Here is a 24,371-nt window from a genome sequence, read left to right as displayed (position 1 = left end):
ACAAGCAAACTGAGCATTTGTATTTGAGTGCATGAAATACAACACTATACCAAAGCTTGGTTCCCGCCCTTGTTATTATGTGTTTTACAGTAACGCTCAGAGGCCCCAATCAAAATTAAAGCCCATTGTGCTGGGCACTATACTACCACCATAGAAGACTATCCACACCCCAAACGGCTTACAACTAAGACCCGGATCCTTCAATGATTTAAGCATATGCATAACCTTACACATATGAGTAGTCACACTTCAGTGGGTCTATTCACATCCACACTTAAGTCTTTGCAAGATTAGGATCTAAATAAGTCCTTCCATATGTTTTCTCAACTCAGACAATGAAAATCAAAGCACCAAAGATTTCCTCAGATGAAATTATTTTCTCTTTTGGGATTTAAGGGACTTCCTAGGGTTACTATGATCTGAAGAGTGCTGAAGACCCAAAATTCCAACTCAGAATTTTATTGACTTCTCCTGCCAGGAAACAATGTCAAGTAACATGAATCTTCCCTATGCAGTATAGCTGTAGTTGTGTGGGTCCCGGGAAGTTAGAGAGACAAGGTGGGTGAAGTAGCATCTTTTATTAGATCAACTTCTATTGGTGAGAGGGACAAGCTTTCAAGGCACACAGAGCTCTGTGTGGCTCGAAAGCTTGTCTCTCCCACCAAACGGAAGTTGGTCCAATAAAAGATGTTACCTCACGCACCTTATCTCATAAATTTTCCTTGTACCTTAGTTTTCTTTTCTTTTAATTTTTTTATTCTATAAGAATGAATCAGATTGCAATCTAAGATTAGGAGGGTCAGAGAAGAAATTATAATTAACTGGTCAAGAAAACTTTCACAAGATGAATGAAAGAGCAGCATCTTCATTAAACCCATGTGATTCTGCTATGTCTCTCACTGTAAATGGCCCTGCATATCACCTTCTGAAAACCAGAGGTCAGGACAGGACTAAGACAGAGTGTTTAAGTTTCCAGACTGGTCTTTGCTCTAAGAACATAAGAATGGCCATACTGGGTCAGGTCAAAGGTCCATCCAGCCCAGTATCCTCTCTGCCGTCCGTGGCCAATGCCAGGTGTCCCAGAGGGAGTGAACCTAACAGGCAATGATCAAGTGATCTCTCTCCTGCCATCCATCTCCACCCTCTGACAAAAAGAGGCTAGGGACACCATTCCTTACCCATCCGGGCTAATAGCCATTTATGGACTTAACCTCCATGAATTTATCTTGTTCTCTTTTAAACACGGTTATAGTCCTAATCTTCACAACCTCTTCAGGCAAGGAGTTCCACAGGTTGACTGTGCACTGTGTGAAGAATTTCCTTTTATTTGTTTTAAACGTGCTGCCCATTAATTTCATTTTGTGGCCCTTAGTTCTTATATTATGGGAACAAGTAAATAACTTTTCCTTATTCACTTTCTCCACACCACTCATGATTTTATATACCTCTATCATACCCCCCCCTTAGTCTCCTCTTGTCCAAGCTGAAAAGTCCTAGCCTCTTTAATCACTCCTCATATGGGACCTGTTCCAAACCCCTAATCATTTTAGTTACCCTTTTCTTAACCTTTTCTAATGCCAGTATAGCTTTTCTGAGATGAGGAGACCACATCTGTACGCAGTATTCAAGATGTGGGCGTACCATTGATTTATATAAGGGCAATAAGATATTCTTCATCTTATTCTCTATTCCTTTTTTAATGAGTCCTAACATCCTGTTTGCTTTTTTGACTGCCGCTGCACACTGGATGGACGTCTTCAAAGAACTATCCACGATGACTCCAAGATCTCTTTCCTGACTCGTTGTAGCTAAATTAGCCCCCATCATATTGTATGTATAGTTGGGGTTACTTTTCCCAATGTGCATTACTTTACATTTATTCACATTAAATTTCATTTGCCATTTTGTTGCCCAATTACTTAGTTTTGTGAGATCTTTTTGAAGTTCTTCACAGTCTGCTTTGGTCTTAACTATCTTGAGCAGTTTAGTGTCATCTGCAAACTTTGCCACTTCACTGTTTACCCCTTTCTCCAGATCATTTAGGAATAAGTTGAATAGGACTGGTCCTAGGACTGACCCTTGGGAAACACCACTAGTTACCCCTCTCCATTCTGAAAATTTACCATTAATTCCTAACCTTTGTTCCCTGTCTTTTAACTAGTTCTCAATCCATGAAAGGATCCTCTCTCTTATCCCATGACAACTTAATTTACATAAGAGCCTTTGGTGAGGGACCTTGTCAAAGGCTTTCTGGAAATCTAAATACACTATGTCTGCTGGATCCCCCTTGTCCACATGTTTGTTGACCCCTTCAAAGAACTCTAATAGATTAGTGAGACATGATTTCCCTTCACAGAAACCATGTTGACTTTTGCCCAACAATTTATGTTCTTCTGTGTGTCTGACAATTTTATTCTTTACTATTGTTTCAACTAATTTGCCCAGTACTGACTTTAGACTTACCGCTCTGTAATTGCCGGGATCACCTCTAGAGCCCTTTTTAAATATTGGTGTTACATTAACTATCTTCCAGTCATTGGGTACAGAAGCTGATTTAAAGGACTGGTTACAAACCACAGTTAATAGTTCCGCAATTTCACATTTGAGTTCTTTCAGAACTCTTGGGTGAATGCCATCTGGCCCCGGTGACTTGTTACCGTTAAGTTTATCAATTAATTCCAAAACCTTCTCTAGTGAGACTTCAATCTGTGACAATTCCTCAGATTTGTCACCTACAAAAGAATGGCTCAGGTTTGGGACTGAAGCAAAGAATTCATTTAGTTTCTCCGCAATTACTTCATCGTCTTTAAGTGCTCCTTTTGTATCTTGATCATCCAGGGGCCTCACTGGTTGTTTAGCAGGCTTCCTGCTTCTGATATATTTAAAAAACATTTTGTTATTATCTTCTGAGTTTCTGGCTAGCTGTTCTTCAAACTCCTTTTTGGCTTTTCTTATTACATTTTTACACTTAATTTGGCAGTGTTTATGCTCCTTTCTATTTACCTCACTAAGAGTTGACTTCTACTTTTTAAAAAGATGCCTTTTTACCTCTCACTGCTTCTTTTACATGGTTGTTAAGCCACAGTGGCTCTTTTTTAGTTTTTACTGTGTTTTTTAATTTGGGGGTATACATTGAAGTTGGGCTTCTATTATGGTGTCTTTGAAAAGCATCCATGCAGCTTGCAGGGATTTCACTTTAGTCACTGTACCTTTTAATTTCAGTTTAACTAACCGCCTCATTTTTGCATAGTTCCCCTTTCTGAAATTAAATGCCACAGTGTTGGGCTGTTGAGGTGTTCTTCCCACCACAGGGATGTTAAATGTTATTATATTATGGTCACTATTTCCAAGCGGTCCTGTTATAGTTACCTCTTGGACCAGCTCCTGCGCTCCACTCACGACTAAATCAAGAATTGCCTCTCCCCTTGTGGGTTCCTGTACCAGCTGCTCCAAGAAGTAGTCATTTAAAGTATCGAGAAATTTTGTCTCTGCATTTTGTCCTGAGGTGACATGAACCCAGATAACATGGGGATAATTGAAATCCCCCACTATTTTGAGTTCTTTATTTTGGTAGCCTCTCTAATCTCCCTTAGCATTTCATAGTCACTATCAGTGTCCTGGTCTCTTTAACAAAGCTTCTCAATAGTATGAACAATACCTCTGCTGATACTTTCTGTATATTCTATTTATTTATTTCCTGTTTTCTATGCTGTATGATTTGGGATTTGTAAACAGAATAAATAAATGCTATAATTATAATTCTGCTTCACTGCATCATATCTAAGGATGTATCTTCTCAGTGTAACTTGAGGAAAATTACACATTATGGAGAAAGCTATTTTGACTCATTAACTAGGCAGACAGGAGTATATTTGAACTGTAAACTTCAGAGCATAGTGAAATTCTTGTCTCATTCTAAGACAAGCCAGGAAGACTGTAGTACTGGAGCATAAACTTCAGTGTCCCTTACAGCTTCAGGCTGTCATGCAGGTGAGTGCATGTATTAAAAATATGCATTTTGTAAAGGTCTCTAAGTGTGAAATGCTGTGAAAGATTAAAAGCAATAGTAACATATGAGAAAATAAAATAAAAGACATATGTTTCCTCAAAAAATTGACTTTTTATAGAAGCAGAGAGGTTTTCTGTTTGCTTTGGCATAAAAATATTTTTCCCCCGAATGGTGGAAATATTTCCAGGCAGTTCTATAGTAATGCATATATTGCAAAATGGAACGGGACGACATGGTTAAGATATTTCCAATCTGTGGATACTCCCCTGTCAGAATTGGTGGGATTCCACTCCACAAGGGGGTTCAGAAGGCCAGCAGTTGCAGGTGATGGGCAGACCTTATGAGCTACAGCTCATCCCTACAGGAGCCCTGCACCTCAGCACACATGAGGTATGAAGAGGAGGCCTGTGGTGATCCATGTGAGAGATGAGGCTAGAAGATCTACTGCTTTGTGAGTCCTCCTCTCCTCTCACATTCATGGAGGAAGCTATTGAAGCATCGCTGCTTAAAGAGTAGACCACAGAGCGGCTCCACAGCTTTGGGGAGAAAATTCATCTCATTCCACACCCCTCTCACACTGCCCTGCACACAGCTTAGCACTCAGGCTGTTCATAGCTGCACAGAATTTGGGCTTCAAAGAATACACAATAAGCTTACATGTAAGAAAAGCTACACTTCCCAGAATAAAAACCTTTCCCACTATACCTAAGTGCAGTCAGTCCTTCTCAAGTCTGCCACTCCAATTTGGTAATACAAGTGCTAGAGACTTTGACACTTTATCAGTGCATGGCAGAGAACAACAAAACACTTCAGATAATTAGTTCATAATTTGGACCAAAGCAAATATTTAATGACCAAGTTATTTGGTTTTTAAACAGATTATTGGGCATGTGCAATAAACTGCTTACTCAAATGGTAAGGTTTTTCAGCATAACATCATCAGCTTGGTGTTTTGCCCTTTCTTACTGTAGTAGTAAGACCAACCATCTCAATGCATTTAATGGTCTAATATCTTGACTTTGATCATGGACTAACACCTATTTGATCTCAATAAAACCTCTAACACTGATCCTTGAGTACCTTGAGCAAAAAGAAGGTGCCAGTGGCATTGACTTCTCCTGGTATGAATCTTACCTCTCTAGATACTCATTTTTCATTACTGAAGATGGGGTTTCATTCTTTCGTTGATACTTCTACTATAAAATATTACAAAGACCTGTCTTTGGCCCTTTTCTTCTCACCTATATCTCTTCTAATATAGTTCATCAGTCGTTTCTATCTGAGCTAACATTTCTATATGGATGACATCCCATGGTACATCTCGTTATTTCCCATTTATCTACTCAACTTATCTCTGAAGCTCCTGATATCATCATATACTACTACTCAAAGTTTCAAAAACTGAAGTCCTAAGTAAAACAAACTTCTCTGTCCCACAGCTTTGACTTTACCACCACTCTCCTTAGCTCAGACCCCTCCTTTACCACCAAAGCCAGAAACCTTGGAGCTGGCCTTGATCCTGAATTTAATTTCCCCTTCCATATATAACTTGCCTATAAATTTGTTCATTACCACCTCTGGATCATTGCCAGAATCCAGATTTCCATTAACCCAGCCTCTGCTCAAATACTTATTCATGCTTTAATCACTGCCTGAGTGAACTACTACATTCCCCTCTTAAGATCTTCCTAGTTTGTTTCCTACACTTCAAGGGGCCTGGATTCAGTAACCAGGCTATCATCTTGCTCAAAGAATCAGGACTCAATTAACCCCATTCTCTGTTGTTTCCTATCCATCTCTGAATTCAACTCAAAATTGCCTTCCTGATTTTCAGAACTTCCAGCTGACTTGGCTAACCCTACCTGTCTGCCCATACGTTCACCTACTCCCCTGCCTATGCAGTTCTGATCTTATTCTCCTGTGGCCACACTGCTAACTCCACAGAGAACAGCCACATTCATTTGTGCTATCCAAGCTATTCAAAATATTCTCTTGTTCTAAGCCAGAATCACTTCCTTTAAATTCACCTGAAAACCTTCCTTTGTATTGCATTTCACACAAAGTCCTAAAACTAGTGGAAATCAAATACAAGTCATCTATCACTTAACACACAACTGTGCAAAGAGCTTCAAGAAACAGCAATGCTCTGTACATTTCTTGAAAATCACCCTATAAGTAAACGTTAAAACTGAGAATCCCTCGTTCTTACCTGAAAGGGTTATATTCAATCACGTTGCTGTGTTCAGGGTCAGTGGCTGCAAAAATCTGCTTGATCTCTCTGGAACTAGGTTCTCCTATAGCCTTCAGTTTGTTCAGGATGAGGCTGATATTGGCCATTGGGAACTTAATGGATGGGGAAGAACAGAAAATGCTCAGAAAGGCATTATTTAGTTAATGTATACACAGTGTTATGGAGATGTAAGGCACTGTATAATCGCTAAGCATTATCATCCTCATTGTCTCATCTCAAATGTGCAGTACATATCACAGCATTTTCTATGTGAGTTTGAGAAAAAGCCAACTGCTGAGAAAATTTGCTTTTTACTGAAAATGTTAAAAGCTCAATAAATGTACTTATCTGTTAGACCTTCAGAAAGCTTAGTTTTTAATTACTGAAAACGATGTCCAGTCTTGCTTCAATGCAACATCAAAGCAGGTAGAGGTACATTTTAAAGCACAAGTTTAAAAATTATTTTTGCCCTTACTGTCCACTGCTGCATCCCACTTAATCCTCATTTAATACATATGATCAATTTAAAATAAACCTTTTCATCCTTCGCTTTGGTGAACAGCTTACTGCAGTCCCAATGCATATTCTCAGTCATCTAAACTTGTCATTCACACTGGGTTCAGCACAGATTGTATTATTAGGAACCAATTTTTCCCAGAATGTAAGATGAACATTTCTTTCAACAAGTGGCATTCTTCCCGATTAGGCCGTTCCAATTAAACTTGAGCACTTGAGCTTCAAATTCAGTATTCAGTTTTGCTATGTTAAAACCCTGTACATAATTTGCTTGCTACTCTTAAAAGTGTGTAGTCAAGAAGAATAAAACTTTGATTTTTATTTTTTGGAATAAACAGTCATTTAACAGATGCTGAATCAAGTTCTAGAAAGTCAGACATGCTCTGCAGCAGAACATACAGTATAATGAAACAAATGTAAAACTGTTTTCTCCCATTTGATACACGGTGTTGTTCTGAGTAGCAAATATTGAAATTAGATAAGGCTGGCAATTAAGGACCTAACCATGAGAGGTTGGGCCTGACTCTCAGTTACACTTAGAATAACCACGAGTCAGGCCCAGCATCTCTTAGGCATCTTTACATCACCCTGGTTATGTTAAGAGCCCTAAAAGTGGGTGTACCTTAAAACCCTAATAACATTGCCTGAGCAGCACAAAGGGGCCTTAGTGTAATTAATAATCACCAGTTCGAATTAACCTACCTGCTAGACAGGACATGCACACTTTGTCATTTACGACTTATCTACATCAACACTTACTTTGCAGCAAGCTGGAGTATGAATCTACCCTGCACTAGTGCATGGCAGGTTAACTATCCTGTGTACCTTGCTGACACTCATTAACAGTTCCTTAAGGTGCTTTGATCTAGTCTTTTCAACTTGGCTAAAATATGCAGAGCTGTGTGGGAACTGGAATTTCTAATTAGTGGGAAATTCCTCAGTTTCTAACTTTGTTTTCATTCCAAATGGGAACAAAACCAAACAATTTCAAAATTTCCCACAAAATGATATTTTTGAAAATAATTCATTTTGGATCAATCAAAATGTTTCCTTTGATTATGACTTTTTACATTTTTATAAAAATGAAATAAATTTCAAAATTAAAATCAAAATACTCTGCTCCAAAAATATAGAAATGTAACTTTATCAAAATGCCTTTTTTTTTTTTTTAAATCTAAACAAAAATGCATCAAAAATCAACACATTTCTGCAGAAAGTTTCTGTTTTGGTATAATGGCATTTTGTAATGGAGAAATGGTCAGTTGGAACTTTTTTGACCAGCTCTAAAAAGAGACACAGATGAGGAAAGTGATCAAGGCAAAGGAAGGAAACAGAGAACTAAAGATTAAAGAAATATTGAATTTAAAAATAAAAGGATTAAGAATAATCTTAAAACTCTCTTCCTCTAGAATGTATTTATTTTTCATCTGTTTATCTCCAACTTTTGCTCAGGTAAGTGAAGTACGTGACTCCCTGGACCACTGTGACAAATTAGTATACTTAATCCTAATATTCAGTATTCAAATACCATGCATAAATCACCTAGGCATCAATACAACAGTAAAGCTTATTCTCACCATCTGTTTTAAAATCTTATCTGCAAGAATAATAGTTTTCAAAACTCATTTTTAAAGGACTGTTTTCTCAATGTTTCTTGTTCATATTCTGCCAATTGTAATGCTGATATATGCATTCACTTAGTCTGAAAAACTAGGATCTCATTTATTTGCTTAGGGATTAATCAAACGCAAACAGCAGCTCCAAAGAACATTTGTAGTTTAATGGTGCACTGTATATTTTGGAGCATAGTTTGGTTATGATACTAGGAGTACAAACAAATTGCAGGGAATAAGAGGTGTATATAGCTTTATCTTTTTACTAATACATAACAGTTAAAACACTTTATATCAACAATCACTCTACAAACAAATAATCCTTACTTCACCAAGTGAAGTAGACAATGTTAGTATCCTTATTTTACAAAGAAACAGAGGCTGAAAACCTGTTTGTCTCACTCAGATGAGTAGTGCATGGGGCCCAAAGGCATTAAGGGCTACTCGACCATGACTGGGTAGTGGAATAAGGATTTCCACCCTCCCACATGAAAACCAGTGTTAGGCGTACCCACCCCTGGGATCTGGGACTTCGGCACAGCAGAGTCCTTGAATGGCTGCTTCTTGCCCCCCTTCCCTTTCAGTGAGTAGGTGGTCAGGGAATAGGTAAAGACCTGACTAGAGTAACACTGACCCTCCCCCGCACCACCACCACCACCACACCCACCCACAAGATGGCAGGACACAAAGCTGGAGGGAAATCCCCTTTCTTGTTAAGGACTGATTCAATATATTCTTTGCCCTTCCCCACCTGCCACTGTGGGAAAGGGCAGCTTTGGAGAAATTATGACTCAGACACACTGAGTCTGAGACACATTTCCTTCTGTGATCCACCACAAGCAATGCAACTTATATGCTGCACGGAACTGTGTCTCAGGGCACAATCTGGCCCTAAGCAAGTTGTTCAAGGTGAGCATGGCAGAGCAGGGGTTAGAACTCAGGAGTTCCTGATTTTACATATTCTTCAAATGCATTTTTAAATAATTTCAGAATAATATTTTCAACACTTCAGAGAAAAAACTTCCCAAATATGTACACCTACAGTTATAATTATTTCATCAGAATCTCCCTAAGTGTATGCTTCTGCACAGCATACCCAGACCAGTAGTCCACCCATAATACTCTGCAATTCTTTATAGCAGCTTGTTTTTATCTTCTCCTCCAAGTTACTGTTTCTGCCACTGCCTCATGTACAACTGCTATGGGAAGATGCAGCCAGGACAACTATGAGATACCTGTGTGGCTTTGGTTAACATTGACTCTGTTACCAGGACCATGTGTAAATTAACTGGCACAATAAAAGTATGTATCATCAGTTTTTCCCCTCCCTCTGCTAATTATTGCTTTCCTTTCTGAAAACAATGCCAGTGGCAGCAGATCATGAAACTCAATGCATCTGAGAGCTTGAATCCCCAGCCGTGAAGGGAATATGTGATATTTGTGACAAAGCACATTATCAGAGATTATATACATATATATACACACACATACAGAGAGGGGGGCAGTGAAATGATCAAATTGTTAAGATAAATAATTAAATGATGATAGTTCGGTACACATTTTAGTGTGAAGAAACATGGTAAACTTGGTTCTGAGAAAATTATATAGATAAGATACTCAATGCACAGTCCTGAAAGGCAAAATAAAATAGCAAAAGCCCAATTCACCTCATCTGCATGCTTCTCCATATAGTTGAAAGCATACTCATCAGCATCCACCAAAAGAAAGTTGTGACCATGGAAACAAACTTTGGCTCCAACAAACAGATCCTGAGCTTTGAAGTACTCAGATATTTCACTCTTAAAAAGCTCTTGCCCGGGCTTCTTAATACGACTTCTTTCCAGGAACTTCCCACCAAGTATCCCTGGAGGAACAGAATTGTAAATAATTAGCTGTACTTTGCTATTTTGTTTTTAAATATTAGTTTTCATCTTCAAGTTTCATCTCCTATACTCCCTCTCTCTCTCTCTCATTCCTGAAAAGGGCCATCTATAATCAGTGCCCACAGCAACAATTACACTGTGCACATTCCATGACATGTAATCCTTTTAATGCCTGCTAAACACCTTCCTTTTTTCATAAAAATGTGACAGAAGTTTGCCTCTTCTCATGGTTTCCACAACCCGGACACCAGCACTGGGAACCTTGGGAGGGATACAACACAAGCAATTGCACTTGAACAGCTAAAGCCAAATACAGCTTTGGATAAGGAGAAAGTCCTAGTCATATATACTGAATTTTTGGTTTACCATTATTCCAACTTCTTTTAAAGAGCTTATCAATGTGAAAAACATCGGACTGAGATAGCTCTAGCTTTCCCAGATAGCTCTTCCAATGCAACTTAATTCTGATCTGTTTTCCTTTGTAAACTTGACGTCCTCATGATAATTTTGTTTTCATATATAATTATTTTATTTACATCATGGGAACTGAGCATGTGGTTGAAGGGCACTGTGTGATTTATACTATAGGTGGATTTTAAAATGTAAATGACATTTAAGTGCCAAGTACAAGTGCAAGTAGGGCAGAATGGGTACTGTTGTTTGTAAAGCTAAAGTGACTAGCATGTAAAATACTAGAAGGAATAGGCTTTCTTTTTAATTGATTTACTATAGTTTTGCAATGCCCAGCAAATCTGCATCACATTTACCAAGTTCTAGAAAACAGTTTGTCAAGTGTTATGTTTTATCAAGATATGTTACTATGTTAAATGTGCACTACACCAGTTCTGTAGTGCCTGGGCTTCATTTCCTGTTTATATCTAACCTTTCAAACCAAAAGCCAAAAAGCATACTTTTGTAACTTTTTATGATGTCTTACATATTCTGTAGTGATGTAAATCCAATAAAAGGCTGATGGACATTAAATTATAATGCCATTTATAATCAAAACTGTAAGTGAATGTGAAACCCAACTACTTATTAAACAAGAGTTTGGATCAGATATCTTACTTAATTGCTCCACTAACATCATAAAAGTGATAGAAAAAATACATTAAGGTAATGATCAGGGTCTAGCTTAAACCCAAAAAAAGCACGAAAATTCAAAGTTAAGGATGGAACTCTGAACTTAACACATTCCTTTTCACCTAGGTATAACAGCACATATGATACTTTAGATCATACAGTTTTAGAAGATGTATGCAATACTTAAACACAACTGGTCACCATGAGATTGGAATTTCAGCCCTGACTGCACTTCCCTCCTTGTGTGTGTTTAAATTAGAAATTTACCTTAATGTGTTTTTCTAATGTTTAAAAGTAGCGCTTTTCTAATATTGCAACGAAAAATTAAAATAACAATAAGGAACACCGCCAGGTTAAGGACCTTAGGTTGAGATCAGATGAGCAATTTCAACGGAAATCTATAAGAAGCAGACTCAAAATAAACACCAACAAAAAAGTCTTCCACTGAGATCAGCTCAGTCCTTGCAGGTGTTTGTACAGCTGTTAGATTAGTATTAACACAAGGTGAAAAATGGGTTATAGTCTCCTATATGGGGAGCTACAGGTCTCAGATTTTGCCCCCCTTTTCAACAGAAGCTTCAAAATGTCCAAAAATTAAATTTCTAATCTAATTTGAAAAATATTAATAATGAGTTGCTTCTCTCCCTGTGATTTTCAGGATGCTGTACTGAGAAAAATGAGAACAATGTTAAGGTTGTAGTGTTAGTTTTTCAACTCCAAATAGTTTAATTTGCCTATTAACATCAATTTCTAAAATTAAAATAGGAATAATAAGCATTTTGAATCTGAGTAAAAGAGGGATGATCATTAAAAAAACAATTTACTGTTACTTACTCCCATCTGTTCTGAGGTCATTATTATTTTCCCCTACTTAGACTCATTCCAGTCCCACCTCGCTCCCTATGCCAAAGTACCCACTCTCCTCCTCCAATCCCTGTCCCTTTGCCCTTTTCCCTTGTACTCTCCCAACTGTGACCTCTGCCACCCCTCCTCTCTCATTCTTAATTCGATTCTCTCAGCTAGCTCCTTTTTCTCGGCCTTCAAACATACCTACTTCTCTGCATTTTGAAAAATAAATCTTCCTCAGTTTCTCCCACCTTTCCAACTGCTACCCTGTCTCCCTAACCCCTTTCACATCCTAGGTCCTCCTGTTGCTTGTACTTCCTTTCACTCCTCTGTTCCACAGAGGCTTCTCTCACTAAGTCAGTCTCCAATTAGCTTTTCTTGGCCAAGTTCAAATCTCTCTTCTTCAGTCTCATCCTCCTTGACCTCTCCAGGCTCACCCTGCTTGACCATTCTACCACCTTCAACACTTCTTCTTCGCCTTTCTGAACTCATGTACTTCTATTTGATTATCAGATACTTGATTTGGAGCGCTCCCTCCAGTATCTCCTCTGGAGGCACCACCTGCTCTTTACCCCCTCTTTACATCCAAATTCTGTCTTTGGCCTCCTCCTCCTCTTCCTCTGCACTTTATGCCTGGGTAACCTCATCCACTCGATTTGAGCTACTACCTGACTCTCTCTCTGCCAATGACTGATCCCCTTTTGTTCCCTTCTCGCACAAGTACCTGTGCTCTCCTGAGTGCTGGCCTCCAAGCCTGAAATGGTCTCACTGGTCTGGTAGGCCAAGCAATCTCCCTTACTATATATCTTCTCAAAACCCACTGCTTTTCACAATCCCGCAAACAACAATCTGCAAATTCCATTAAAACAATTATTAAAGGTAATTAACAAAACAAAAAAGACCACCCAGGAGCTACTACAATAGGTAATGTAGTACCCAAACAAACCCTTAACTTTATTCTGTGTATTTCTTCTTCCTTGCACCCCTCCTTTTCCCTTGCTTGTTGTTCTCTTTCCAGTGTCTTCTCATGTCAATTTAGCTGACTGAGGTGGACATCATGTCTTTATTTGCTATGTGAATTGCCATGCATGACTATAGCACTATACACAAATATTTAATAATAAAATAAGGAATAAACAACAGCAGCAGCAACTGGAAGCATCAGTATGGATAAAGGGTTTATGTAAGCATTATGCATTGCATACTATCTAAAATAAGCAAAATCCAAGGGAATGGAAAGACACTGATATATTGTTCCAGCCTGCGGGATTTGTACCAGCATCCTCTCTATTGATATAACATATATGGAAGCAACTGTTTCTATAGACAATTCCATTATAACTAGTTATGGATCTAATATGTAGGCTGGAACAGTGAAGTGTGAAAGCTAGAGGCTATGGAACACAGGTGGAGCGCCTTTCTACACTCCATTTTTGCCTCTACTCCAGGGGGGAGGGGGCAGCGGCAGGACTCATGGAACATATATGGACAACACATCTTGAAGAACCAATTACTGTAAGGTACAAGTAGCCATTTCTTCTTCTCCGAGAGCTTGTCCATAAACATTTCACTGTTGGTAACTCACAAGCAATGACTTAGATTACAGGAGGTGGATGCTAGGAGTCTACCTAACCAATGTGTCTGACAAAGTGGGTATTCACCCATGAAAGCTTATGCTCCAATACGTCTGTTAGTCTATAAGGTGCCACAGGACTCTTTGTCAATGATTGTAGGACAGTCCTACCAAAATTAGCATCAGATCTTGATGCTTCCACTATGGAGTAATGGTGGGTGAATGTGTGTATTGAGCCCAAAGTAGCTACCCTAGTATCTCCAAGTATGGGAACATTTATCAAAGAAGCAACAGAGGTTGTTTGTGCTCTGGTAGACTGAGATGTTAGACCCATCTATGAGAGTATGTTAGCTAATTCATCACATCGCTTGCTACAAGCAGAGATCCAGTTAGAACATCTGTATTGAAAGGGCTTGTCCTTTAATCCTGTCTGCATAAAATAGCAATAATCTTGGGGATACCCTGAATGGCTTAGTCCTATCTACATAGAAGGAGAACACTCTAAGAAATTCTGTAAAGTATGCCATTTCACCTCAACTTTATTTGAACGTGGATTTTTTTGGGGGGAAAACAGGTCAAGGGATGACCTGAATTAAGTGAAAGACAGAGACCACTTTCCATAAAAATGTAGGGTGCGGTCTTACTGGCACCCTGTCTTTATAGGGGGCCTTGCCATCAAGTGTTTGTATCTCCTCAACCCTTCGGGACAGTGTTACTGCCACAGAAAAGCTGTTTTAATAAAAAGTGGAAAAAGAGAGAACATATGGCCATTGGCTCAAAAGGTGGGCCCATTAGCCCCAATCAGTCCAATATTTAGATCCCGAGGAGGGAAGAGGTTCTCTGACTGGGGGATATACAAACCTAGCTACCGTAGGGTGTGAAAATGTAAAATATCACTGAAGAGGAGGGTGGAAAACTGAGATGGCTGCTAGGTGAACCCTCCGGAAACTCACTGACAGTCCAGAGTCCTTTAAAGAAAGATGGTAGTCCAGTATGTCTGGAATCTGGTCCAGGGATGGAGATAACTGATGCTGCACCCAGATTATGAATCTCTTCCATTTAGCAGCATAAGTATGCCTTGTAGAATCTTTTCTACTGCAGATTAGGATGCTTTGTACTTCAGGGTAATAGGATCTTTCCACTCAGGTCAGCTAGCCAGCACCCATGCCATAAAGTGCAGGGAATGTGGATCCAGATGGAGAATCTCATAGTGCCTGAGATATTACATCAGGCTGGAGAGGCAATTGTATTGGAGGTTGGATGGAGAGATTCTTTAGGTGTAAAGTACCGGAATTGTCTCAGATATCTGGCGAAGTGGGTTCTAGCCCACAAAAGCTGATCCCAAAATAAATCTGTAAGTCTCTAAGGGGCCACCAGGACTCCTCATTGTTTTTGCTGATACAGACTAACACAGATACCACTCTGAAACTTATAGAAATGAGGTTACCAAAGACCTAGAAGCTATACCTATGGCATCACAGGCTGCTTGCAGTGATATGCATAACAAGGTCACTTTCAGCAATGAGCAACTTAAATTATTCCCTACTGTCTTAAAAAAGCCTGCCTGCACATTTAGCCATGTAATCCCACTTCAGATAATTGTATTTTGCCAACCAGGCTTGGTAGGTAATGATTCTCATTTGCAGGCTTGATGTGGAGTAATTTTCCTCAGCCAAATAAATCTAATTTTTTGGGTTCCTTGTCTTTTCATGTTGCTTTGTGTTGCCTTCCATGTGATCTCTCTCATTCACCACAAGAACCACCCATGATTCCAGCCATTGTGTATAAAATTGCTCAATACCCTGGGAAGACACTAGGTGGCAATGATGATCTGAGCTCTTTGATGCTGATACCAAAGAGGCAGGTGTCTGCCAGAGCAATTTAGCTGATTCTAGAAGTCCATCTTTGATTGGCACTGCAAGAGATCCAAGTATGGACCAGTGTACGATGTCCAGAAGCTTCTGCAATTTTTCCTGTACTGCTTCAGCTGGAATCTCCAGTGTGTCAGCTATTCTCCATAACAAGTTCTGGAACATCTCATAGCCCTCTGGGGTTGAGGTAAATGACTCAGGGACTACTGTTTCATACCGGGATGATGAGAACATGTGAAACTGGGTTAGGACGGCCTCTGCTTGGGCTTCCTCACCGGAACCATGAATGTCTGTTCAGCTGGGAGTGGAGCAGACTGGGTTGGTGGAGGTGAAGAAGGGGATCTAATCCTGGATTGGGAGGCAGGCACTGGCCTTCTAGCCTGATGCTTTCCTCACAGAGTCCAATACAGACAAAGGTACTGTTAAGCACAAGACACAGGTAGCCAAGGGAGAGGATACCAGAGAATTCGATCCCTCTTTCAGCTTCTACGTTGAGGGTAATAGAACTCAACCCTTGACTCCCTCTCCGTGGTATGCTGCCTGAATATCTAGACTCTGGGGAACAAACTTGGCCAACCTCCCTACTGCCTGCAGAGCCTGAGGAGGAGAATATATAGTCCTCCTGGAGAGGAGGAGCTGTAGCAGCTGGTGTGCTAGGAGCACCTTTAGTCTGTGCTCTGGTTGGTACCACTAATGTACCTGGTACCAGTATCAGAGCAGCAGTCGGTGCTGGAGGAGGTAGTTCCATCACTGCTAATAGTGGAGAGTCCAGCACTGAAGAGACCAGTAGGTCTTTCAATGCTATATAGGACCTCAATATCAATTATGTTGGTATCAAAGACAGGTGAGTAGATGGTCATAGTGCCAGGGTTATTAGTATGAGGAGACATCAGGGCCTCAATGCTGAGAGGTCTGTACTGAGAGATTTAAGCATTACCAAGGGAGGCATAGTGAACAGTGCCGGACTGGGCGCCTTTTCTTCTAAAGCTCGAGAGGATTTATGGTTCCTTGAGGAAGAGGACAGAGATCTCTTTCCTTCGTGGGTCCAGTGCTCTTTCCTTCCTCTGTACCCTGAGATTTTACCAAACTAGAAAGATGGATCTTTAGCAGCAGCTCTTATTATTAATCATGTTTATTTTGAACAGTGTCTACCACAATCAGGTCTTGGTCTATGACGGAGGTTTCTAGGTGCTACAGTAATAAATAAATAAATAAAATATTGAAGTGTCTAATGGCCAACAAAGAATGGACCCCTCTTTCCGAGACACTGTACAAACCAGAGCAGTAAGTGGTCCTAGCCCCAAAGAGCTTACAGTCTAAATAGACAAGACAAACAGAGGATGTGAGAAGGAGTCGCGAACAATGGCAGAGTGAAAAGTGTGATGGCAGCTAACATTAAGCTAATTCCACAAGTTTTTAATTTTTTGTGGGGGGGTGTTAGGGTGTAGATTTACTTAGGAAGGGATTGGTTAAATGGAAAGAAAAGGGAATGGAGAGGAGACACTGAAGGGCAGGGCATGAGGGAGACAGGATAAGAGGGACAGATGAGGAGTGAAGCTGAGGTGAAAAAAATGGGAGGGAGGGAGAGGGGTGTGGGAGAGGGGTGTGTTGGAACAAACAGCCAATCAAACACAGGGCAGAGAAAGTCCAGTTAAAACTGTAGAAAATTCTCTGAATGTCCAGAGGTCCCTGCTTTGGCCATTTCTGCCCCAGCCAGCTGGAGACTCTGGCCAGCTAGGCCACATGGCAAGGGAAGAGGGGAGGCACCACCTGGGTCCTAGTATGTCCAGAGTAGGGGGAAGTCTCCCTTGCACATTCAGGGTTCAAGGAGATGCTGGGGTGAGAGATCGCCCATGAGGCCCCATTTTCTCCCACCCCCAGTGCAGCATTCCCTAGTTTGGCTGCTTCTGCTCCCACTTTGACTCCAGGAGTTAAGGTGGCAGCCAGAGCACTTTTAGATGATGAGTGTTAAGAAACTGCTGCTCCAGGTGTCTCGGGGTTTGGAAAGGGATGCACTGACCTCTCCAGGGAGAATATTTTCAGAGGAGACTCCCTAGCTCTTTGGGTTCTCATTGAAAATGCTTTATATGAAGTACATGATTCTGTTATGTGCACCTCACCCAAACACAGCAAGCATCTAGTGTGCACATCATTGGAAGGCACTACAGCCTCACGGGAAGAGGAATTTTTGAAGCCTGGAGATTTCTGCTCAGCCATTATGACTGATCTCAGTTCCAGAGCTAACTCACGGGAAAACAAAAAAGTGAATTTCCTTCTAAAAGGAAGAAAGGAATTACTATCAAAAATCTGTAACAATAACACTATTAACTAACTAACTACTAAGTACCTAACTATCCAGAACTATTTACCTGGCAAAGAAGAGGCCACATAATGAGCTAAGAAGCTTGGACACTGCAAGTTCCAACCCATACCCAGAGGAAGGGAGAAGGAAATGAAGGGTAGGGTCACCCTGCCCTTTTGGCCCTCAGAGGCACAGGAATATTCAGGGCGCAGGCATGGTCCCCAAAGAACATTGCTGGCCCAAAGTATCTAGACTTAATTGTACTGGATGCATGCTCACCAACAGTGAAATACATATGGACAAGAACTTGAAGCACAGACCATTCATCACTAGAAAGGCTGGATGAGCTGTCTCCTGGAATTCAAATCAATGTCACTCTAGCAGGTCACTAAGACAGCTACTGGCACAAGACCAAATTTACCCTTCAAATGCCAATAAACTGTGCATTGTTTAAGATATTGTTATGTATATTAAAATAGATTACAATGATTTTGCTTTTATACTGTGCCTCTATATAATGGAAAACATATACAGTAGCTAGCATAATAATATTGATCCTGCAAAACACAGAACTTACTGTATGATTTCCAGTGTGTTAAGTTTTCTATGGGTTTATCCCTATTTACCATCAATGACAACAGTACAGTTTCTATACGTTATTTATAACAAAAGCAAACCCCCCTGGGTAAGATTTGCAAATAGAAAATGTGCCACCATCTTTAGGAGCCAATAACTTTAAATGTTGTGAAGTGCTGTCTTACAACAAATGGTTTCATTCTGAGTATCACAGATTATAAATTATCACAGCTAACTACTATTAAGGTAAAACAGCAGACCTCAGTCAAGCCTGAAAGAAACAGATGTAGATCTGACTGAATTCAAAAGGATTTGCGCAGGCTTCCATTAGGACTGAGTTCGGCCATAGGGTTTAATGATCACTACATTTTAATCAAAGCAGCAGAACTCTTAGAATTGCTTCCAGAGGATTATTATCTCTTACCTGTATTTCGCTGTGGGGTCTCAAACACTGAAATTGTGTCATCACTCAGAAAATAAGAAATAATGAACTGCCGATCCTTGTCAATGGGATTATCAGTAATAAATTTTGCAAGAAAGCGCAGCAGGTTACTTTCGAGGCCTTTTCTATGAGGGCAGAAGAAGTGGCAAGAAATTCAGTACATAGTATGATGAAACTTTTCATCACTTGGAAATGCATTTTGTGAAATAAACTGTGTTATTCTTGGTCTGGACAGGAAATGGAATGAAATTCCCTATTTTTTCAAAAATAATTTTCAGCTGGGGTTAACAAAGCCAAGCAGGATCAGCCAGATAGAAAGGAATTATTTTTCAGGGCACAACTGGTTCTCTGATTACAGATTCTGATTGCATTTGTATTCAATCTCAATTGCAAATCAGGCTCAAAGTTTATTTCCAGAAATTTCATTGGGGGGAAAACACATTTTTTAGATGTATTAATTTCAAACCTAAATACAAATCAAAATACATGTCAGGACCCTCTCCAGGAAATCTGGCCAATAATAAATCGATTGATTTAGATGTCACTATTTAAAAATGTACCGTGGTTATATAAATTATTAAAATTTTAATAAAGTCTTCTAAAAGCATTCTCTTTTTCTGAAGGCGCTATATGTGGGTTAATGGACCTCAGCTCTGCAATGCAGCTTTGCTTTTTACTCAGGATTCATAAATCATAGCACAGTCTATATATGGAAATAAAAGGTGCTAATGTTTTCATATTGCTCTAGTACAACTGTGCGTGAAAACCAGCCAACAAAGAAAGGAACTGTCAGGAAATCTCAAGAGAAACAAACGGGGGTTATATGGTATTTGTGGATCTTCTGAAATTCTTTTTAGTTGTCTACACTTGGAGCCGGAGGTGTGATTGCCACCTCAAGTAGATATACTCAGACTAACTCTCATCCAGCTAGCGTGCTATAAACAGTAGTGGAGCAATGGTAACATTGGGAGCAGCAGTACATGCTAGCCACCCCAAGTATGTACCCACAGGGTCTGGTTGGGTCATAGTTGGGGCAGCTAGTTCCAACCACCTCTCACCACTGCATGTGCTAGCACAGCTACATTACTTTGTTTTAGTATGATAGCTCAATGAGAGCTAGTGCAAGTATGTCTACTCGAGATGGGAATCACATTCTAGCTCCAAGTGTAGACATACCCTCAGAGTCTGATCCAACGCCAAATGAAGTCAACGGAATCTTTGTATTTATTTTAATGGGAATCAGATTAGACCCTAACTTCATGGAAGATGGTATCTGCCTAGTTCACAGAAATGTCGACTGCAATGTTGCTAACCAAGTCCTAATACACCTGGACACTTAAGTCATGTAACCTTGGCATTTCACTTAACACCCCTCTCCCCTGCAACCAGGAATTTAAAAAACTGACTGGGATTATCTTTCACTAAAATACCTGTCTTTCTCCATGAATTTCTTGAAATCTTTCTGGGGAGGTTGAGGAAGAAGGCTCAAGCAGGAGCACAGAGAATCCTCTTCAGAACCAAATCCAGTATACGGTGGAAACTTCTTTTCTATTTTTGGAGGAGGTGGAGCCTTGAATGGAATTGGGGTAAAATCCTCTATAAGAAAATAAGACAGCAAGATTTTTTTCAGATCATGCTATTTTATTTAAGATACTGCATTTTCAGTATAGATGTCTATTAATGTATTCGTGTAACAGAGCAGAACCTCTCCCTTTATATCAGGGGTCTCGAACATGTGGCCTGCCATGGGCGCCGACTCCACGGGCAGCCAAGCTCCCCTCCCCATCCCCCACCTCCCAAGCACGCTCCTCTGCCTACCTCCCAGAACTTCCCACCGCCAAACAGCTGTTTGGCAGCACTTAGGACTTTCCAGGAGGGAGAAGGGAGGAGCGGGGATGTGGCAGGGGAGGAGGCAGAGAAGAGGTGGGGCTGGGGTGAGGATTTGGGGAAGGGGTTGGAATAGGGGCAGGGAAGGGGTGGGAAGAGGCGAGGCAGGGGCGGGACCTCATGGACTAGACAAGCAGTCTGGGGTATGAAGTTCAGCATGTATGATTCTTTGCTGTGAGTAGTTGGGAGAAATGTTTGTTAAAAGTGGCAACGTATTTTGTATGAATAGTTACTTTTAAAAGTTCCTGCCATTACAGCTATGTTGATAGTCTGTTAGTGTAGATCATCATCAGTATTACTGACCACATAAGGAATAGTTACAGGTGTTTATATTTTATTAAAACCCCTCTTCGCATTACAGTTTTTAAAAAGTTAATACATTGACTTTTAATAGCATACTATATGTGATAGACCCAGGCCAGTTGGGAACAGAGCAGAGTAGTAGAAGGGAGATATACTGGCCACTGGATAAGCAGTTTTCTGTTCCCTGAGTGACCAGAGCAGGGGCTGCTCCAGGCTAATGAGAACACCTGACTCCAATTAACCTGCTTAACAGCCTCACCTGACTCTAATTAAGGCCCCTCTGATGCTATAAAAGGGCTCACTCCAATCAGGCCAAAGGGAGCCAGGGGAGAGGAAGTGTGTGTGAGGAATTGGGAGCAAGAGGTGTGCAAGAAGCTGAGAGTGAGTAGGCATACTGCTGGAGGATGGAGAAGTACAAGTGTTATCAGACATCAGGAGGAAGGTCCGGTGGTGAGGACAAAGAAGGTGTTGGGAGGAGGCCATGGGGAAGTAGCCCGGGGAGTTGTAGCTGACGTGCAGCTGTCCCAGGAGGCACTCTAGACAGCTGCAGTCCACAGGGCCCTGGGCTGGAACCTGGAGTAGAGGGCGGGCCCAGGTTCCCCCCAAACCTCCCAACTCCTGATCGCACACAAGAGGAATTGACCTGGACTGTGGCCTCTACCAGAGAGGAAGGTCTCTGGGCTGTTTCCCGACCCACAGGGTGAATCTGTGAGGCAAGCAAATCCTCCAATAAGCACAGGACCCACCAAGCTAGAGGAGGAACTTTGTCACATATATTACTCTTCATTCTTTTCAGTTTTGACTATACTTTTGAATCGTTGTATGAAAAGGTTTCAGTAATGCAGCCCTCGGGAAAATGTACTAGTACTCATGTGGCCCTAGTGGTAATTTCAATTTGAGATCCCTGCTTTAAATCATGCTTACTTCACTATTTATAGGGTGAAATGCAGGCCTTATTGAAATCAATGGCAAAACTGCTATCGTAATTTCAATGGGGACAGGATTTTGCCCATGCCCTATAATGTTTAGAAGAAATCAGTCAATACTAAGGGAAATATTATTCCTAAACAGAACAACCAAATTTAAAAAAACACTTTTCAACTCTTATCCCTTGGGATCATTCCACAATTTAAATTCCTTGCTTGTGATATTTTTCTCTGCTTTTTGTCAATTTCTTTGTTTGTATTGGAAGAACTCAAATGTTTATGTCAGTCTTGGCAAGTTGCCAATAAATTCAGTCCTATCCAAATACATCCACATTTTCTGAAGCTTTACTTTTATAGTCTTTCCCCTACCCTGCTCTTAAATATTGCCTTAGCTCCAGACTCACTCATCAGCACTATTCCACAACTGTGATCCTTTCTCCATATGAACATGACCAATAACCAATCTGTCCTCTCTTCACATACGCTTGTCAACTCAACAAGCTGTTATAAGGTCCACCCTGATCCCTATATCTAGCGAAAATCCTGCTGCCCCAGTGTCAGCTGCTGTTCTCGCGTGCCATAGTTGCTCTCCTGAACCTGTTTTTCCTGGTATTACAACTTACAACAGCTATTGAGGCTTACAGACAACATAAGAACCTAGATAAATACAGTCTTGATGATTATATTCCCTGTAAATAAAGTTTATTAACGTGGAAGCAACACTGATAGATGTTGGAAAATAAAAGTACAACGCACTAGGCAAATCACCAGCCAGAAGGATGTCACAGCATCCACAGTCCATGAAAGAACTGAGGGCCTCAGAAAGGCAGTGTACAAGAATGGCCACAAACAAAAATGAGGTTTTTTTTCTTCCCAAGCCTTGTCTCTTCTACCTGGAGTGGGAGAGATTTAATTCACCAATTCCCTTTTCATCATCAAAACAAAAGTATCCAGTGAAAATGGTGAAATGTACACATAGTTCTACAGGAAGAAAAACTGATTGAATGAGTAATACATTTTTTATCTGAAACATCCCCAACATTATTGTACTATAGGTTTGGTTTCAGGACATGTAGAGGAAAAGGGTGAAATGTGGGCTAATTCAAACTTTTCCTGAAGTGCTTTTTCAGTCTACATGCCTATTTAAAATATGAGTTCTCAAACTATGTCGGCACCCCAAAGTGGGTCACGACTCCATTTTAATGGGGTTGCCAGGGCTGGCGTTAGATTTTCTGGGTCCAAAGCCAGAGGGCTTCAGCCCTGAGTGGTGGGGCTCATGATTGGGTTTCAGCCCTGGGCGATGGAGATCAGGTTACAGGCCCCCTGCCTGGGGCAGTGGGACTCAGGCTTTGGGGGGCTCAGGTGGGCTCAGGCTTCGGTCCCCTTTCCTGGGCTCATATAGTAATTTTTGTTGTCAGAATGGGGTCGCAGCACAACGGAGTTTGAGAACTGGTGATTTAGAACATGCTAATAAACGAAGATCACAGCAACCTACTCTTTTAAATTCAGATTTATCTAAACACAAGTTTGTTGTTGAAAAGTACGGCAAGAATTCAGATGTCAGAATTTCTCCTAAGTAAAGTCCTAAACACAAGAAGCACCTTCTCCATCCTTCCTTGAGCAGTTACTTCTATTGCAACATATCCTGTCGAGAATAAGTTCTTCATGGAAAAGCTCATGCCTCCTCTTGAACCAGTCAAGAGGAGTTTCTATAAAAACAAAGCAGCCAATGTATTTCCCTCAGAAGTTACACATGCCCTTTCCATGATATACCGCAACTAGTCTGGGAGGGCTCAAATCCTAAATCAATACATAAAAAGAAGTCTCCTGCTAGGACATTTTCAAATTTTATACCGAAAACCATCACTGTAACAGAGTAGCATCATATAAGTAAACACATGACAAAATAAACATTATTTCTGGCAATACTGACTCTCTAGACAATTTCAGTGTAGTGTGTGAGGAGTTACAAGTGCGACTCTAGTTAAAAAACAAACTGTGTATATAAGTCTCTGCATATTGAGAAGGGGGGAAACCCCCTACATGAGTTTGTATGTTGAATTACAAGGTGATCACATGTATTCTCTATTTGAAAAAAAAAGATCAGATTTATAATACTGATTATTCTCACCTACGGTAGCTTTAATTTGTGGGACTTACATAACAAATGGAACACTGATTAAGATCTTTCTTGCACTCCAACAGTGCCACCTAGTGTATGTCTAGTAGACAAGACAACGATAATTGCTCAATTTAGTTTTACTCTCTTGGTACTCAGCACTTGCACATTTGTTTTAATGTGTCAGTCATA

The 24,371-nt window shown here is 40.4% G+C and overlaps 1 protein-coding gene across 2 annotated transcripts in view; it reads right to left on the bottom strand.

Moving 5' to 3' along the window:
* Positions 1-24,371, bottom strand: part of EFHC2 (EF-hand domain containing 2) — an 85,210-nt gene that overhangs the window by 11,373 nt on the left and 49,466 nt on the right. For both annotated transcript variants that reach the window (XM_045002640.1, XM_045002641.1), the window contains exons 8-11: positions 20,375-20,540; positions 18,927-19,069; positions 10,036-10,232; positions 6,219-6,352 (exon numbers count right to left, since the gene is read on the bottom strand). In XM_045002640.1, coding sequence (XP_044858575.1) covers positions 6,219-6,352; positions 10,036-10,232; positions 18,927-19,069; positions 20,375-20,540 — 640 coding nt within the window. The remainder of the gene's footprint in view (positions 1-6,218; positions 6,353-10,035; positions 10,233-18,926; positions 19,070-20,374; positions 20,541-24,371) is intronic.

The sequence above is a fragment of the Mauremys mutica genome, chromosome 1, assembly GCF_020497125.1.
Source record: "Mauremys mutica isolate MM-2020 ecotype Southern chromosome 1, ASM2049712v1, whole genome shotgun sequence".
Taxonomy (NCBI): Eukaryota; Metazoa; Chordata; order Testudines; family Geoemydidae; genus Mauremys; species Mauremys mutica.
This window is presented reverse-complemented; position numbering and strand designations above follow the sequence as displayed.